The sequence below is a fragment of the Ochlerotatus camptorhynchus genome, unplaced genomic scaffold (genome assembly GCF_037179485.1).
Source record: "Ochlerotatus camptorhynchus isolate MF236.1 unplaced genomic scaffold, CSIRO-AGI_Acam_v1.1 ptg000467l, whole genome shotgun sequence".
Taxonomy (NCBI): Eukaryota; Metazoa; Arthropoda; class Insecta; order Diptera; family Culicidae; genus Ochlerotatus; species Ochlerotatus camptorhynchus.
The window spans coordinates 829,273-847,421 of record NW_027040953.1 but is presented as its reverse complement, the minus strand read 5'-3'; the positions used below and the strand labels follow the sequence as shown (position 1 = coordinate 847,421).

The window sequence follows — 18,149 nt, the reverse complement described above, 5'->3', positions numbered from 1 at the left end:
CTTGATCGAAGCTTTACCATGATGATCATCAATTCTTCTTGATCATGATCGTGCTTCGATCATAAATCTGTCTTGCTTGGATCATCAATCTGCCTTTATTAAAAATGTTCCTCGATGATCAATCTGGTTTTATCAACTATTTGCTTTCATCAACAACTTGCTATGATCAACCAGCCATCACGACTAACACTTTGATTTGATCATCAATCTGCCTTGATTGATATGATGTGTTCCTTGATGATCAATTTGGTTTGATCAAAAATTTTCCTAGATGCTCGGTTTGCCTTGTTGGAAAGTCTATTTTACAACCTTTCGAGATAAAACATGCTGCCATAATGAACAACATGTCATGATCAACAACTAACAATGATCAACTGAGATCAAAACTTTACCATGATGATCAACAATTAGTCTTGATCAACAACTGGTTTTGATAAAAAATCAAATTTACAATATACTTTCATCTTGAATCTGCCTTGATTAACCATTTTCCTTGATGATCAATTTGGTTTGATCAACTGTTTGCTTTAACCAACAAGTCACCATGACTTTAAATGTTTTCCAGCGATCTTGTTTCCCATGCTGAGTACCAATGCTTTCGACGACAGGAAGGCAGCTCCCACATCTGAACCATACATCTATCGACTCATCAACCCATAGGCCGGGGACCAACGGCTTTACTCCCCTTCCAATATCAGAGATTTAATCCCGGTGGCACCAACTGAGATTGAATCCAGGACCTTTAGGGTGAGAGGCAATCACGATTACCACTACACCACCGGTGCCGCTGAAAAATTTTACATGATGAAATATTTCCTTTGATGATCAATCTGGTTTGATCAAGAAATCAACAACCTTTCATCGTCAAAAATGTTGGCACGATGAACAGATTGTCATGATCAAAACCCAACTTTGAACAGTAATCTTCCTGAGTGGCGCTGGTGGTGTAGTGGTGAGCTTGATTACCTCTCCCCCTAACAGGCCAGGGTTCAATCCCGGTCGGAGCCGCCAGGCTGTTCTGAGGCATAACATCACTGATTACGGGAAGAACAGCCGTTGGTCCCCGGTTCATGAGTTGATGGGTCGATAGGTAGGGTCCAGGTGTGGGAGCTGCCTCCCTGGCATCGGTAGCATTGGTGTTCAGCACGGAAAACAAGATCAACGGAAATCAAATCCAGGAAAAAAAGCAATCTCCCTTCATTAAATTTTTATTTGATGATAATTCTGGTTTGACCAACAACTAGATTCCAATTTGATCAACATCTCGTCTGGATCATCAAGAATCAAAGGAAAAAATTTACTTAAAAATCTTCCTTGATCAACAATTTCCTTTGAATATCAATGTTATTTGATGAACCATTTGATTTGAAGAACAACGTGTCATGATGAATAATAAGCCACCATGATTAAAACCTCAGTTTTATCAATCAATCCACCTGAATCAGCTATTTGAGTAATATGATCAAATTTGATTGATCAAAAATTTGCCTCGAGGATCAATTTGCTTTGATGAACAATCTACTATGATCAACAACTTTCATGATCAAACATTTTTCCATGATGAACCACTTGCGTTGATCCACAACTAGCTTTGATCAGCAATCTTGCTGGATTTACAATATACTTTGAGGATCATTCTGGTTTGATCAACAACCTTAGTCTACTTTGATCAACATCTTGTCTTGAGTAAAAACAATTAAATGAAAATTTTAACTTGATCATCACAGAACTATGATGAAAAATCTTCCTTGGTCAACAATTTCCTGTGATGAGCAATCTGAATTTATGAATCATTTGATATGCTGGACAACTTGCCATGATCAAAAACTGGCTTTGAACAACAAGTCACCGTGAAAAAAAGATTGTTTCATCAACAGTTTGCCTTGATAAAAAAAATCTATTTTGATCAACAACCTTTCAAACATTTTTCCTTGATGAACAGATTGTCATATTTAACAACTAATTTTGATCTCACATGATTAACAATTTACTATGAGGATCATTCTGGTTTCATCAACAAACGAATTCCCCTTTGATGAGCAGCTTGTCTCATTCATCAAAAATAAAAATAACAATTTGACTTGATCATCACGAAACCATGAACCATTCATCATCAAACATTTCTCCATGATTAATATACTCTCATGATTAAAAGCAAACTTTCAACAGCCAGTGATGATAATTCTGGTTTGCCCAACAACCAGATTATGCTTTGATGAACTGCTTGTCTTAATCATGAAAAATAAAATGAAAAATTTAACTTGATCATCATGAAACTACGATAACAAATGTTCCTTCATCTAAAATTTCCTTTCGTGATCAACCATGTCATGATCAACACTTGTCTTTGAAAAACATATTATCAAGTCTAAAGGGATAATTTGTGGATCAACAATTTTCCCAATATGATCAAATTGGGTTGATCAATAATTTGCCTTGATCACAAATCTACTTTAATCAGTAATCTTTCGTGATCAAATATGTTGCCATGATTAACAACTTGTCATAATCAAAAACTAACTTACGTTGATGATCATTGATTGATCAACAACCATTTATATATTGATCATTATCTTTTCATCTCATCATCTTATGATCAACGAAAACTGAAATGCAAAATTTGACTTTATCATTACCGAACTAGGATACCAAATCTTCTTGATCAACGATTTCCATTAATGATAAATTTGATTTGATGAACCATTTGATTTGATGAACAAATTTTCATGATCAACACCATGCTTTGAACGACAAGTTGCCGTGACTAAAAAAAATATTTGATCATCAATCCGCCTGATTTTACAATTTGAGAAACATGATCAAATTGGTTTGATCAACAATTTGCCTCGATGATACATTTTATTTGATTCAAAATCTTTTTTGATCAATAACCTTTTATGATCAAACATTTTGCCATAATGAACAACTTTTCATGATTAACAACTAAATTTGATCTGCAATTCTTTGATCCATATCAATTGAAAAAATTAAACTTGATCATCATGGAACTATGATAAGGAATCTTCCATGTTCAACAATTTATTTTGATGATCAATCTGATTTCATAAATTATTGGTTTGATGAACAACTTGTCATGTTCAACACCTGGCGTTGAACAACAAATCACCAATACTATAAACATAAATTGATCATCAATTCACCTGGATCAACAATTTGCCCAATATGATCAAATTCTTTTGAACGAAAATTTGTTTTGATGATCAATTCGCCCTGCTCATGATCGAATATTTTCCATGATGAAACACTTGTCATGATGAACAACGAACTTTGATCATAATTCTTTCTTTATTCACGATTTACTTTGATGATGTTTATTAATTAATTTGATAAGACTCAAGCGAATTAACTTTACAGAGCCGAAGATTCTTGGTCACTATACAATACATCTGAAAACTAAAGTCAAAAGATACAACACAATAAACACTTTATCTTCCGCTATCCAAAAAGCCTCCTCCATCAGAACTGGAGCCGCTTCCAGTGGTTTCATTGTATGGCAGTTACGCCAACGGGGGTCAGAGCGCTTCCATTGCAGCAATGGACGCAACAAGTGGTCAGCACACACACACTCATCACGAAACGGTTGCTTTCCAAGGTGCTGATGAAGAGCAATGAGGAGGACCACTCAATGGTTGCTGCCGAGAAAACAGACGATCGCGTGGCACACATCGAGAGTGACCGGCTTCTGTCGACAGCCAAGTGAACGCTGATTTACTTTGATGATTATTCTGGTTTGATCAACAACCAGATTCTACCTTAGTCAACATCTTTTCTTGATCGATAAACATAAAATGAAAAAAATATGACTTGATCACCATGTAACTTGATGCAAAATCTTTGTGATTCAACGATTTCCTTTGATGATCAATTTGATATGATGAACTATTTGAACACCTTGTCATAATCAACACCTAGCTTAACAAATCACCTTGACTAAAAGCTTAATTTGATCATCAATCTACTTGGACAAACGATTTTCCTAATATGATAAATTTACCTTGATAAGACATTTACTTTCATCAACACCTTTTCACTATCACACATTTTGCCAGTCGTATGCCAGGATCAACAACTAACTTTGACCAATCTCAATTCAAGACACATAAAGCTTTTTGTTTAATAGCGATCATAACAGATATTCTACAACAATTTCAACGAAGCCTTCCACTATCTTATCGGCGACCTGACGAGCTGATTTGTTTAGGTTTTGATTTTTCTAAAAATATTGGATCGAGGGTTATTTTGGACTCAGCTGGAGTCATCTGATTTGACTCTTTCGATGAGACGATGAGCTCAAATTTGGAATTTTATGGTGGTTCAAACCAAGACACACAAAGTATTTGTTTTAATAGCCGTCATAACAAATATTCTATTAAAATTTCAACGAAGCCTTCCGCTATTTTTTCGACGACATAACAAGCGGATTTTTTGGGGGATTATTTTTCTCAGAATAAGTTACGAATATGATAAATTTACCTTGGTAAAAAATCTTCTTTTATTAACAACTTTTCACTATCACACATTTTGCCATGGTATACAACTTGTCAGGAACAACTTACGTTGATCAATCTCAATTCAAGACACATTAAGCGTTTGTTTTAATAGCCATCATAACAAAAATTCTACTACAATTTCAACGAAACCTTCCACCATCTTATCGGCAACCTGACGAGCTGATTTGTTTACGTTTTGATTTTTCTAAAAATATTGGATCGAGCGTTATTTTGGACTCGGTTGGAGACATCTGATTTGACTCTTTCGATGAGGCGATGAGCTCAGATTTGGAATGTTATGATGGTTCAATTCAAGACACATAAAGTATTTGTTCTAATAGCCGTCATTACAAATATTCAATTCAAATTTTAACGAAGTCTTCCACTAACTTTTCGATGACCTGACAAGCTGATTTGGGGGGGGGGGTTATTTTTCTCAGAATAAGCTACTATTCAGCTTTAAATTTTTGTTATTGTGTGAGAGTTCAAGTAGATGCAGAACATTGAGCTCAAATGCATCGAACTATGGATGAGAGAAACCAGGGATTTCAGGATGGATTCCGTACACTGAAATTTCATCCAAAATGTACATTAATGTCAAAGCCACATTAAAGTTTCCAAAACTGTTATGCAACATGTGAGCTACTAGTAAGATTTTCTGGAGACATTTCAGGGCAGGTGATTGATTATCCCAAGACCTGTTAATCTTTGAATCCTCCTAAGCAGGTCTCGGAGTTCTAACCTCGTTCTGGATCTACTCTGACTGCAATGGGGCTTTGCTGTAAACGTTCCCAAGCATTTGCTTCAGTCGTCCACTGAACTTGGTTTGGGAATGTACATATGAGGGATTCAAACAGGACTTTCAACCTGAGTTGTTGTCAGGTTTTAAGGGAATCCATGTGGATCCAGTGAATAGCTAGCGGAGCATGCGCTTGAAATTTCGCGCACATTTTCAAACATCTTCGGAAACGGGCGAAGGGAACTCTAATCGACGGGATCACCTGATGTCTCTGAAACCTGATTCCATAGAGACCTCTAAATTTAGATCATCTTCCTGCCAAACTTGCTGATTTCCAAAAATTGTCCATTAGCTTCCCCGGAATGTCCTTTGGACTTACCCGGGACGTGATACTTGCTTTTGGGAATCTTTGTCTGAATACTCTTAGCGTCTTCTTGGTTCTGAGTCTTAGATTCCCTGGAAATGTGTCAATTTTAAAAATCTTCGACCATTGAATTCTACTGGACATGTCCTTGGAGTCCTCTGAAATTGATGATTTAGGCTAGCGTTCATTGGCCGAGATAGTTGCTATATTTGCCGAGGATGTTCACTTATTGAATTCGAGCTTGAAAAAAATGCACCCCAGTCCCAACTACCGAATAAGACGCTTCATAGTATTTGCAAACACTTTATTGCAGAGTCATCAGCTTGAACCTCCGGGCACGTTAAATTATTGAGAAGGTTATGGATGCTTGCGGTTTCAGCGTTCCAATTGTAAGCGACAATCCACGGTGCCCCTTTGAGTCCACCTTGAGCAGTTCCGAAGAAATCGTAAGATTGTCTCATCCGAATTCGCACCCCACTTGATTCCTCCCTCCCCCCCCCCCCCCCCCCCCAGTTGGTCATCGGTTTTCACGCATGAGTAATCCAATTCGCACATCTCAGCTGCAGGCTGTTCGTTCGCCATCATATTATGTCATACACATCACCCAGCTCTACTAGGTTGTAAACAAACAACACAGCACAAGAAATCAACGCCCGACGACCTTCGATGGCGGAAAGCCATCAAAACCAGATCTCTCCCGCTCTTGCTCTCACTTCCATCGGGGCCCGGCAACAGCTCCGAGCAAGTGAAAGGGATGCTCGACGACGATTGCCGAAAAAAAAAACGTGTTTTTTGCCGCATCATCTCGGTCTCGATGATGGATTTCACGTAACGATCGTAAAGTCCGAAAACCGAGCCCAGACAAAGTGTCTTCTTCAACCAGTTCCAAAGAGTCGGAAAACTGGGTCAAGTCTCCTTATCAAGAGGGTTTATTCAGTACTGGCCAAAGCAACCAACTCACACTCTCGTCTAATCTTTTCTTGCAGATTGTTGGCTCCCCGTCTCCAAAGGTTATTTAATTTGTCCAGCAGTCACACCCGTAACAAATACTCAAAACTCGCCTACACACCCCCACCTGAAACCCACACACTCACAAACACACAATGAAGAACCTACGCCTGGTGGTGACAGCCGTGATAGCGTGCAGTGCGCTGGCCGTGCTGGCCGTCCCGGTGCCGGAACCAAATACCGACATCGAACTGATGAAAATTCCGCTGGAGGGAGATCAGGTGAGTTGAAATTATACTTTTGGTGAAAATCTTGGTGAATGAAAGGATGAAACAGAAAAGCGAAATCGTGGATGACCTACCATTTGCCATTTTGACGGAAGGTCGACCACCGTGTGCGTACCACTTCACAGTGCTGCCTGCTGACTCGGTGAGGATCGAGTGATGAAAGAACCTAGGAAGATGAGAATTGCATTTGGTAGCTGTAATTGGAGACGGTTTGCGGAAATTGATTTCCGTGCAGAAACAAATGACTCTGGTGAGCATTGAGAAGTGATTGCTGCCTAAAAGCAACGATTTGTTTGAAATTGGAAGAATGCTTTCTAACATGCCGACTGCATAGTAATTTAACAATGTTTCATCGGGTGGCAGGCGGCTTATTCAGCTTCAAGTCAGCCAAAATGTTTGTTGAGACACTTAGACTGAGGCAAATAGGCTTAAGAATTTCATGAGGCTCGACTTATGAACGACGCATGTGAATTTCATAAATGCGACTTATGATATTTTCTCGTATAACATGAGGTAGCTCTTATACGCCTTTAGTCATTTCATTTTCCCAAGCGTTGACAGACGAGTGGTCCAGCAACTAGACCCGTAATCGAAACGTCCCTTGGTTCGGTTCCAGTCTGCTCAGTTTGATTGCCGACGTTATTTTTCATAAGGCAAATCAATGAAATTCATACCGATTTTGCCTCGGTGTAGTCATAAGTGACGAAAAAGAACCTTAATTATTAACTTAAAGATTGGTGGACAATAACTTCGAATAATCAACTCGAAAAATTCTGTCAGGGACACCGGAGAATTCCGACTGGTATTCGAAGAATTAAGTACAAAATGATGGAAAGCTTGTAGTGGAAGCAACAGAGCAAAACAAACGAAGCCAAAATTTGGGGTTTCAGTCAGGACTGTCCTGGTTCAATTTGATATTTTTTGAAACCAAGGTGAGGCCTTTATCTTTGTTGGAATTGTTCGGGTACCAGTCGAGGTTCTCCACCTATAATTTCCGACTGAGTTTCAGTCAAGATTAAACGGGCCTTATTTGAAATGCTCTAAATCTAAGTCGTGTTTCTCCAACTTCTAGTCGGGATTATCTCAATTCCAGCCAAGATTCTCCGTATTTAGGTAAGGATTCTTCGAATTCCAGTCAAAAGTCGATGGATCCCATTGGCATCCAAAGATTCCCAACAGGGTTTTCAGAAAGTGTTGGCAATTAATGAGAACATCTCAACAGAGATACGAAAAATTCTAATTGCAACCCGTATTTCCGTTAAAAATTCCAAAGGCTGCATAATCATGTAGTACCTATGACACTCGAAAACGAACAAGCTGATAATCCAGATCACGTAAGTTTGACAAATGTAGGATTAGAATTAATACACGGCCATTGAGATCAACCCAAATTTGAGTTTAGTTTACTCATAAATATAGTGAATAGTCTCGCAATATCAAAGGATCTTCTAAAATAAATAGAAAGTACAGCCATGATTCCTTATTGCCGGGCTATCCGCGAATAAGGATACCCACAGCTTATGGGATTTGCACTAATAGGGGCTGTAGTGGATTGTCTCATTTGTTTCAATATATAGAGCCATACTATCTTGCACAAAGTTGTTGTACTAAGATAGACCAACAAGCCTGTTTCATTGGATTCAGGTTTGATTGGGGACTACGCCGCTAGAGGCGCTTCCCTTTTATGTTACTTATGACGGGCGCTATAATATATGGATCTTAAATCCAACATAGAATATTTCGTGATCCTGGCCATATAGAAAGCTACTGTCTTGAGCAAAGTTGTTCAAAAGACCAAGTCCTTTCGGATTGTCGCCATATAAGTTCAGAACACTCTCACTACGCAGCGCTAGTGTGCGCATGAGCGGAGTATAAAAGCTGTATCTCCAAATCCTGGTCATATAGAACGTTACTGTCAACAGCAAAGTTGCTCAGGTGATCATGTCTTTTTATATGGTGTTCATATTAGTTCAGAACTCTCTCACTACGCAGCGCTAGTGTGCACATGAACTTCCTTAATATGTTATGTCTGGAAAGATATATAAGATGTTGCTGTGCAATGTGAGGACACGAAACATAATAGGAATGACGTGTAGAGAGACTGGAAATCGATTTCGGGCGCCATTTTGAAATCCAAGATGGCGACCATCGGTTCAAGAAAAACTGTCAATTACCCTACAATAATGGTATTTCTGGAAAGGGGTCGACGTGTAGAGGCCAGAAATCGATGCTAGGCACGATGTTGGAAATGAAAATGGCGGTCATGAATACAAGAAAAACTCTAAACTACCCTACAATATGGGTATTTCCGGAATGCATGTTATATGCATTCTAGTCACCCTCGTTCATGCACAAATCTTGCATTTTTGCACTCTGTTCGACATTAGGGTTGATGCATATAGTATGTAACACTCTAAGGGAGGAGGGGGGGTCTTAGATTTTGTGACAAGCAATGCATTAGGTATAGAAAAAACGTCACGATAGGGGGGGAGGGGGTAATTTTTTGCTCGATTTAGCTTGACATAATTAATGCATGGGCCCTTACTGTCCATTGCGCAGAAGTTTTGAAAATATAATCCATAATCATTGTAGATGGGTCCAGTTTGCAAACGATTTCATCTACTGTAGCTCATCTCTTATGATTTCGTTGATTTCACTGTGTTTTTTTTAACCCCGGCGCACCAAATTTTACGTGAATTTGTAGAATTTCGGACATGATCTGCAAAGCCTCGTTGTCGTCTTCATGGCATTGGTCACTCGCGAAATTTGACGGAAGAATTTTCTTCCAGTAGTTTACCAACGTGCGTTGCTTTATGTCCTTTAGAACCACATCCAAGCAGTCGAAACAATTCTTGATGCTGAACTACTTTCGTGTATCCGCTAGTGAAAGGCCTTCATTCTCGGCTGTTTCCAGAATAAAACAGAAGCTTCTCTTGACATAGTTCAGCTTGAAATGTTTGATGATGTCTTGATCAAGGGGTTGAATTAAAGACGTGATCTTTGGTGGCATGTATAGAAGCTAATGTTCTTGGCTGCGCAAAACTTAACCAACTGTGGTAAGAAGCAGTCGTTTATCTAGTCCTCAAATAATTCTCGAGTCATCCAACCTTTCTTGTTGCTACGACAATGAACAGGGAGAATCGCTTTCTGAACATTTTTAATGACCCTTGGATTCGCGACATTGTTCATAACCAACGGCTTCATCATCCAGGACCCGTTACAGAAAAATATGTTTGAGAACCCTTTCTGGCCTTTACACGTCGTTCCCTTTCCGGAAATACCCATGTTGTGGTATTTGACTGTTTTTTAACCGTTTGTTGGCATCTTGGATTACAAAATGGTGCCTGGCATCGATTTACAGCCTCTACACGTCGTCCCCTTTCCAAAAATACCCATATTGTAGGGAATTTGACAGTTTTTCTTAAAGCAATGGCCGCCATCTTGGATTCCAAAATGACATCCCCTTTCCAAAAATACCCATATTGTAGGGTATTTGACAGTTTTTCTTGAACCGATGGTGGCCATCTTGGAGTCCGAAATGGCGCCTAGAATCGATTTCCAGCCTCTACACGTCGTCCCCTTTCCGGAAATACCCATATTGTAGCGTATGTTAGATTTTTCTTGAACTCAAGACCGCCATCTTGGTTTCCAAAATGGCGTCTGGCATCGATTTCCGGCCTCTACACGTCATCCCCTTTCCAAAAATACCCATATTGTAGGGTATTTGACAGTTTTTCTTGAAGCAATGGTCGCCATCTTGGATTGCAAAATGGCGTCCGAAATCGATTTCTGGCCTCTACACATCATCCCTTTTCCGGTTCCTGTCCTCACATTGCACAGCAACATCCTTTTGTGGACAAGCTTTTCATACATAACATATTTAGGAAGTTCATGTGCACACTCATTGCTCGATTCCGGGCAATGAGATGACTGACTCACTTCCTAAGGTGGGCGCTATGGAAGGCGATATTTACGATCAACAAATCGCCTACGATGATTTTTTCTTCATTTATCGTCAACAGTCACTCGTCAGCTGGCAGAATAAGTGGAGTGAAGGGAGTTTGGGACGATGGCTATATCCAATCATCCCTAAGGTGTCGAAGAGTCCTTGGTTCAAGGGGTTGGATGTGGGTCGAGACTTCATTCGTATGATGTCTCGCCTCATGTCCAATCACTATTCGTTAAACGCTCACTTGTTCCATGTTGGGCTGGGGGACAGAAATCTCTGTGAATGTGGACAAGGTTACCAAGACGCCGATCATATTATTTGGTCTTGCTCCTTTAACTTTAATCTAAGACATCAATAATGTATAACGAAAATGATAACTCGGCTCTGTCAAGTTTATTCGATTGAGCCTGTACAAATAAAGTAATTAAAAAAAATGTGCACACTAGCGCCGCGTAGTGAGAGAGTTCTGAACTAATGTGGCAACCATCCAAAAAGACTTGGTCACTTGAACAACTTTGCTCAAGACAGTAGCTTTCTATATGGCCAGGATAACGAAATATTCTATGTTGAACCTAAGATCCATATATTATAGCGCCCGTCATAAGTAACATAAAAGGGAAGCGCCTCTAGCGGCGTAGACCCCAATCAATTGATTGGTTGGTCTCGGTAACTGGTCGACTTACAAATTTACTGTGGATGCCTTCTTTGAACGGGAGGAACCGTGAGAGGTAGTGAAAACTGACCCAACGTTTGAAGGAGGTGCAGTTGGCGTGATGCTGGAACCGGTAATTGATTGAGACGAGCCTTTTGATCTCTGACACATTAGAAGCTTATGTGATCCTGATTATTCCTACTGAACACCAGCTCAGAGGCGAGGGATTTGCTATATCTGAGGAATGGATAGGAACGCTTGTTTTGAAGAGCTCCCGGAAGAATGTAGGCCAATGATTATGGCAAGGGTTGTATGGCGGTTATTTCGTTACTGTTTCCAGTTTTATATTAAAACCAAATCTAATATGATTTAAACATCCAATTGTGCATTAAAGTGAGTGGGACGAACTCCATTATTCCATTTTACTCCGGATTGTTAACATCGTGAGTAATAATCTCAAACGGTAAAGGATCTTTCTGATGTAGCAGATTCCCTCTAATAATTATTTTGAGACATAATCATTAAAATATTTGAACTCCTCTGAATTAATCCTGACTGCATCAGTGCTTATTATTGGACTTGTTCGTGAAGATTTCTCTGAAAAGACATACCTTTGAAGCGGCCATTAATTAATAACCGGTAAAAGTTTTCAAATTAACATTGCAAATTCTCTAAAATTTAAAGATGCCCTTTAGAACATGATCAAAGGTGATACCGATACAGGACATTTACGATCTCCATTGCATAAAGATCATGTCCTTCCTACGAGCAACGAATTCCTCGTTCCTTCCGCATTGAAACCAAAAGCAGTCTATCAACTCTTTTTTTTTTACAAAACGCTTCTCATTATGTAGTGGTCCGATTGCCTTAGTATCGAGCAGAGCAGCTTCAAGGATTCTGAAAGTCCAATTCTCGAATCGTTAACCTTTACCGGCTGCAACTCGTCAAGGTTCAATTGATGCAATCGGGTGACCGGGATTGGCTTCCGCTATCTTTAGGGAAATCGCCGTTTTGCTCAGTGGTCGGTAGCTGCGGGGAGGCGTGAAATACCTTGTTACCATTCGGATCACCACCTGTTCGGATCTGATTCATGGTCAGCAAAGTGTAAAGCCGTTTAGATCGATGCGATTTTGAAAATTGATTTTTTTTTTCAAATTCCCATGAAACGACGCAAGCGAATGGCTTCCATTATAATTATCGAGACCCATTTTAGTAGTCTGAAATTGCTTTGCTTGAGAACCTCCGTCGTCGTCGTCGTTGTCGTCCTCACCTTGCATTCAAATTGCCTAATTTGGCGAGTTCATCACACCCGACGTCGCGGTCTACTTCTAAGTTGGTACAAACAAATGTTCGCATGATAGCAACATCGAAAATTGTGCCGGATTCCTGCCTCTACATCGCCACCGCAGAAACCTTGTCCAAACAAACATTAGGTAACCGCGATCGCGAATTGGCAGGTGCCGCCTTTCCGGACTGCGTCGAAAGTGCATGCATTCTTGCACGCGATGTATGATTAATCGTAATCCAGCAGATATAGATAGTTACCTGTCGCTAACCTAGCGTTTCGGTGGGTCCACTTAAAACAAAAAAAAATAAACATTTAGCCATAATTGAACGGTCGTTTGTCAAATGTTTCCTGCGGGGAGCTTGACTACCGCATTCGAAAACAACAAAGACAAGATCGCTAAACGTGAAGTAATGTCGACGGCGGTGGGAATGCCATAAAAACTTTACTCATTTTATAGCAACTCGCACAACTCGGTTAGCTGATGATCAATCGCAACTTCGTAGTTTGAAGCAAATTGAAAAGCATGCGCTAATTACGCTTGGCAGCGCATCTTCCCACTATTGTTGTGTTCGGTGAAGTGATCGCCGGTCGACCCTCCGCCCGGAATTGAAGTGCACGTGTCCAATAGCACCCCCTGCGGTAGTTGTACAGGTAACAGACATAGTCGGCCAAGGGCAATCACGCACTGCTCGCGGTGGCGGTGGAGGGGAATAGTGCTATTTGATCATGCACTGTGCGCGATCACGGTACACTGTATGACGTCAGGTGATCGTAATCGCTTAGACGATTTTTAATGCCATCGATAAGCGATGAGATTGAATAAGCTTTCACAATTACGCCAACTGACGAGACGATTTTATTTTTCCCTCTCCGAATGCCATCAAATTTCGGCTAATAGGCTCTTCTCTCTCAAAATTTTGCTGATTTTAGACTTGATGAAAGATCAGCAAACGTTCCAGCAAAATAATGCAGCTGAATTTTTCAGCAATTTCAACTTCTGTCAAAACGACAACCTTTAACGGCGCTGGTGGTGTAGTGGTAAGCGTGATTACCTCTCACCCCAGCATGCCTGGGTTCAATCCCAGTCGGCGCCGCCGGGATGTTCTGAGGCATAACATCTCTGATCACGCCTTCCTTCGGATGGGAAGTAAAGCCGTTGGTCCCCGGTTCATGAGTTGATGGGTCGATAGGTAGGGTCCAGGTGTGAGAGCTACCTTCCTGGCACGTCGGAAGCATTGGTGCTCAGCACGGAAAACAAGATCGACGGAAAAAACAAACCAAAGGAAAAAAAAACGACAACCTTTTACTGAAAATCAGCAATATTTCTTTGCTGATCTTTTCAGCAATTCAAAATTTGGACATTTGGCAGCATTTTGCTGATTAAACTATTAAATTCAGTATTAAAGCGATTTTTTTTTCACTATATGAGCTTCCAGCTTCTGTAAGAGATCGTTGATACAAATTTACGAATAATAAAGATAAAATCACCAGACTCTTATCCAAGTATCATTTATTAAATATAAGCAGTGTATAATCTTAATTATTTGTAGTTTTTTGCCTCTTCCTCCTCCTTCGGTTTGACCGATGGTGTACGAACGCAAAAATACTTGCGACTGTGATGCTAACAGTGCTAACAGTTTGACAGCTCTTTGACTGGGTGTTTTTGTTAGCTGAATTTTTCGGTAAAAATATCGTTTGCAGCAAAGTATTGGATTGCTGATCATGATCCAGCAATCCGTTTTACTGATATTGAAAACATAAATTTGGTGTGTAGGGACAGTTTTATGTAGAAGCACCAGCTGGATCACTGCAAAATCGATGCAGATAACAAAATGTTCCGCGTGGATGACGATTTATCAGGAATGCGATGCTATGCTGCACGGCGAAAATGTCAGCCCTCATCACTCTTTTGAGGGTTCCCCTATTCACCACCAGAGGCTGAAAATATCGCTTAATTTCTATAGGCCTTTTTAACAGAAACTAAACGATCGATTTAACCTCTGGTGGTGAATAGGAGAACGTCAAAAAGAGTGTTGTGAGCATAAATTTTTGCCTTGAGACATAGAAAGCGGAACATTTCCTGATAAATTGATTCATCTGAGATGCTGCAAAACTTAATCTACAGTTGAAAAATTTAATTCTGTAACGTTTTTTGAAAAGATCCTGCTGGTGTTCAGGAATATTTTTGTTGAATAAAATTGGAAAATTAGAAAAGTGCTTTAGTGGCGAGGGGGACGACTCTATCTACGATGCAGAAAATATTGTGTTTTGCTGTGGCTAGCTGCACGCACGCTAAGTAGATAGAAGGAAGATTTATGTCGATTTTGAAGATTTCCTGCAAAAAGATGAAGCACGATGCGACTAGATGCGAGAAATGAAAGATGATTTTTCGAAGATCGATTCGTTAATGTGAGATTTTTCGAGCATCTAGAATTGAGATTTAGATGTGTCGCCCCCCTCGTTTAGTGGTTATGATCTTCCGGATTTCTTGTGTGTTAATAGTTAAGGTGCAAATCAGTTCAGATTTGTGGAAAATCGTACAATAAGACAATACGCATTTTTAATGCACCATCAACGTAGAGTGCGCCACGCGAGTTCGAGGAGAAACGTCAACCAAACCGTTTGTTTACATCAGAATAACTATTTTTCACAACGCAAACTAAAGCATTTTTCATTCAACATCTTGCCAATTTCTATCGGTAATCGTCTTATTGTACGATTTTCCACATATCTGAACTGATTTGTACCTCAACTATCCACACACATTAAATCCGGAAGATCATAACCACTAAGGTACTTTTCTAATTTTTCATTTTTCGCAACAAAAATATTCCTGTACACCAGCAGGATCTTTGCAAAAACGTTACAGAATTGAATTTTTTAACTGTAGATTAAGTTTTGGAGCATCTCAGATGAATCAATTTATCAGGAAAAGTAAAAATGTGTTCCGCTTCCTATGCCTCAAGGCAAAAATGTCTGCTCACAACACTCTTTTTGACGTTCTCCTATTCACCACCAGAAGTTGAATCGATGGTTTAGTTTCTATAGGCCTATTTATATAGGCCTTTTCAATATTTTGTTTTCTGTATCGATTTTGCAGTGATCCGGCTGGTGCTTCCACATATTGTTGTTAAGAGAATTGAAGATTTATAAAACTATCCCAGCGGTTATGATCTTCCGGATTTTTAATGTGGTGATATTTGTGAAAAATAATAAAATGAGACCCCTCTAGATGGACATATGCAAGATATGCATAAAAATATGCATTCGTTTGAGAAGTAAAAAATGTTTGGTTGACGTTTCCTCCGTAATAGCAAATATATTATATTAACAATATGATCCACTCTTTCGTTTAGCTGGCGAACCAAATTTTTAGCGATGAAAGCACCTCTGTGGTCAAAAAGGCTACCAATGTATTTGTTTATCGCCACAAGGGGTAAACCAAATGAGAATTTGTTTAATATTTCAAATGAATGTATTTCAGCATATTATTTTATTTGATGACAACAGTGACATGTCAGACAAATTTTAAAGTAATATACACAATGTAATTAATGAAAATAATGTGACTCTTACTTTTGTAATAAATGCTATATTCGCACCCCTCGATTGTAATTGAATGATTGTTGCTGACCTTTTTCAACGCTAGATGGTGCGTGAAGCAATATTTTGCAGGTCGCTATTGCAATATTTGGAAAAGGCATGAATGGATCATATTGTTAATATAATATATTTGGTAATAGGCCTTTTTAATGCACCACCAACATAGAGGGCACCACGCTAGTTCGAGAGAAAACGTCAACCAAACCGTTTGTTTACATCAGAAGAAGGATTTTTCACAACGCAAATTAAATCATTTTTCATTGAACATCTTGCCAGTTTCGATCGGTAGTTAGCTTATTTTACGATTTTCCACACATCTGAACTGATTTGCACCTAAACTATTCACACACAAGAAATCAGGAAGATCATAAACACTAAGGCACTATTGGAATTTTGCAATTTTCTCAAGAAAAATATTCCTGAACACTAGCAGAATCCTTGCAAAGATGATACAGAATTAAATTTTCAACTATAGATCAAGTTTTCGAGCATCTCAGATGGATCAATTTATTAGGAAAAGCGAAAAAGAGTTCCGCTTCCAATGTCGCACGGCGAAAATGTCTGCTCACAACACTCTTTTTGACGTTCTTATATTCACCACCAGCTTATTTGTAGCTCAACTATTGAAGAATAGGCATCAATGAAGGTTCTCTAGCGGATTTTGAGAGGAAATGGCATCCAATCCATTAGCTTCCATCATAATGACGATTTTCAAAACTCAAAATAATGTACATTTTAATGCACAACTTGCAAATTTCCATCGGGAGTGGTCTTATTTTTCGATTGTCTACAGATCGGAACTGATTTACAGCTGAAATAACCACACATTGAAAATCCGGAAGATCATAAACACTGGGACAATTTTATAAATCTTAATTTTTCTCATCAAAAATATATGGAAGCACCAGCCGGATTTTGATGATGATTTCAAGCACATGCGGTGGATAAATTAATCAGGAAAGGTGAAAGTATGTTTCTCTTCCTATGCTTCACAGCGAAAAGTTCCACCCTCATCACTCTTTTGATGGTTCCCCTATTCACCGCCAGAGGTTGGAACAATCGCTCAGTTTCTATTGGATTCGCCTATCAAAGTGACGATTGACTCACAGATGGCGAGTGGGTGAACATGATAATGACGTTTTGATATCTGTCAAATTTCATGAAATTTTGCTTTGATTCGCCGATTCACACACAAGAAATCCGGAAGATCATAACTAGAGTCGGTGTATAATGAGTCACGCCAAGAGTGAAGCCAAGTCTACCTATCGAACCGTCAAACCGGCTACCTATCGGGCAAAGTAAACAAACATTACGATGCTATGAAAGGTCCACGAAAGGTATTGCAATAAAATATAAAATATAATCGAAGAAATGAGCATAAACACGCAGTGAGCTTTAAATTGTCATGGGATACGTTCGGTAATGATCAGTAATGAGAATTTCTACTATTTTTTGTTAAGATAATTTGACAAAATCACTGATATAATGATTTACCACAGCCGCATTTTTTTTCTCTCGCTAGAAGTCATTTGAAGTTGTTGTAGAAGTCCTCTGTTGCCAAGTGAAAAGAATGGAAATCTTTCGAAAACCGTGATGCGAGTTCAACTGTTTTTCTCTTGGCGTGACTCATTATACACCGACTCTAATCATAACCACTATGACAATTTTTTTTTTATTATCTCAAAAATTATATTCCTGGACACCAACAGCATTCTTGCAAAAACGATATAAAATTAAATATTTCGGATCACAACAGGATTCCAGTCCGGCTTACTGCCATATACCGAAGGGGCATCGAAACTCGACAG

General features: G+C 39.3%; 2 protein-coding genes across 2 annotated transcripts in view; both read left to right on the top strand.

The window, feature by feature from the left end:
- Positions 1-18,149, top strand: part of LOC135712290 (mitochondrial amidoxime reducing component 2-like) — a 141,036-nt gene that overhangs the window by 64,291 nt on the left and 58,596 nt on the right. The gene's annotated exons all lie outside the window — the stretch shown is intronic.
- LOC135712298 (uncharacterized protein DDB_G0271670) overlaps positions 1-18,149 on the top strand; it is an 87,679-nt gene that overhangs the window by 30,104 nt on the left and 39,426 nt on the right. Inside the window, exon 2 of the mRNA XM_065235266.1 lies at positions 6,601-6,843. Within this exon, the coding sequence (XP_065091338.1) occupies positions 6,718-6,843 (126 nt within the window). The 5' untranslated portion in view covers positions 6,601-6,717. The remainder of the gene's footprint in view (positions 1-6,600; positions 6,844-18,149) is intronic.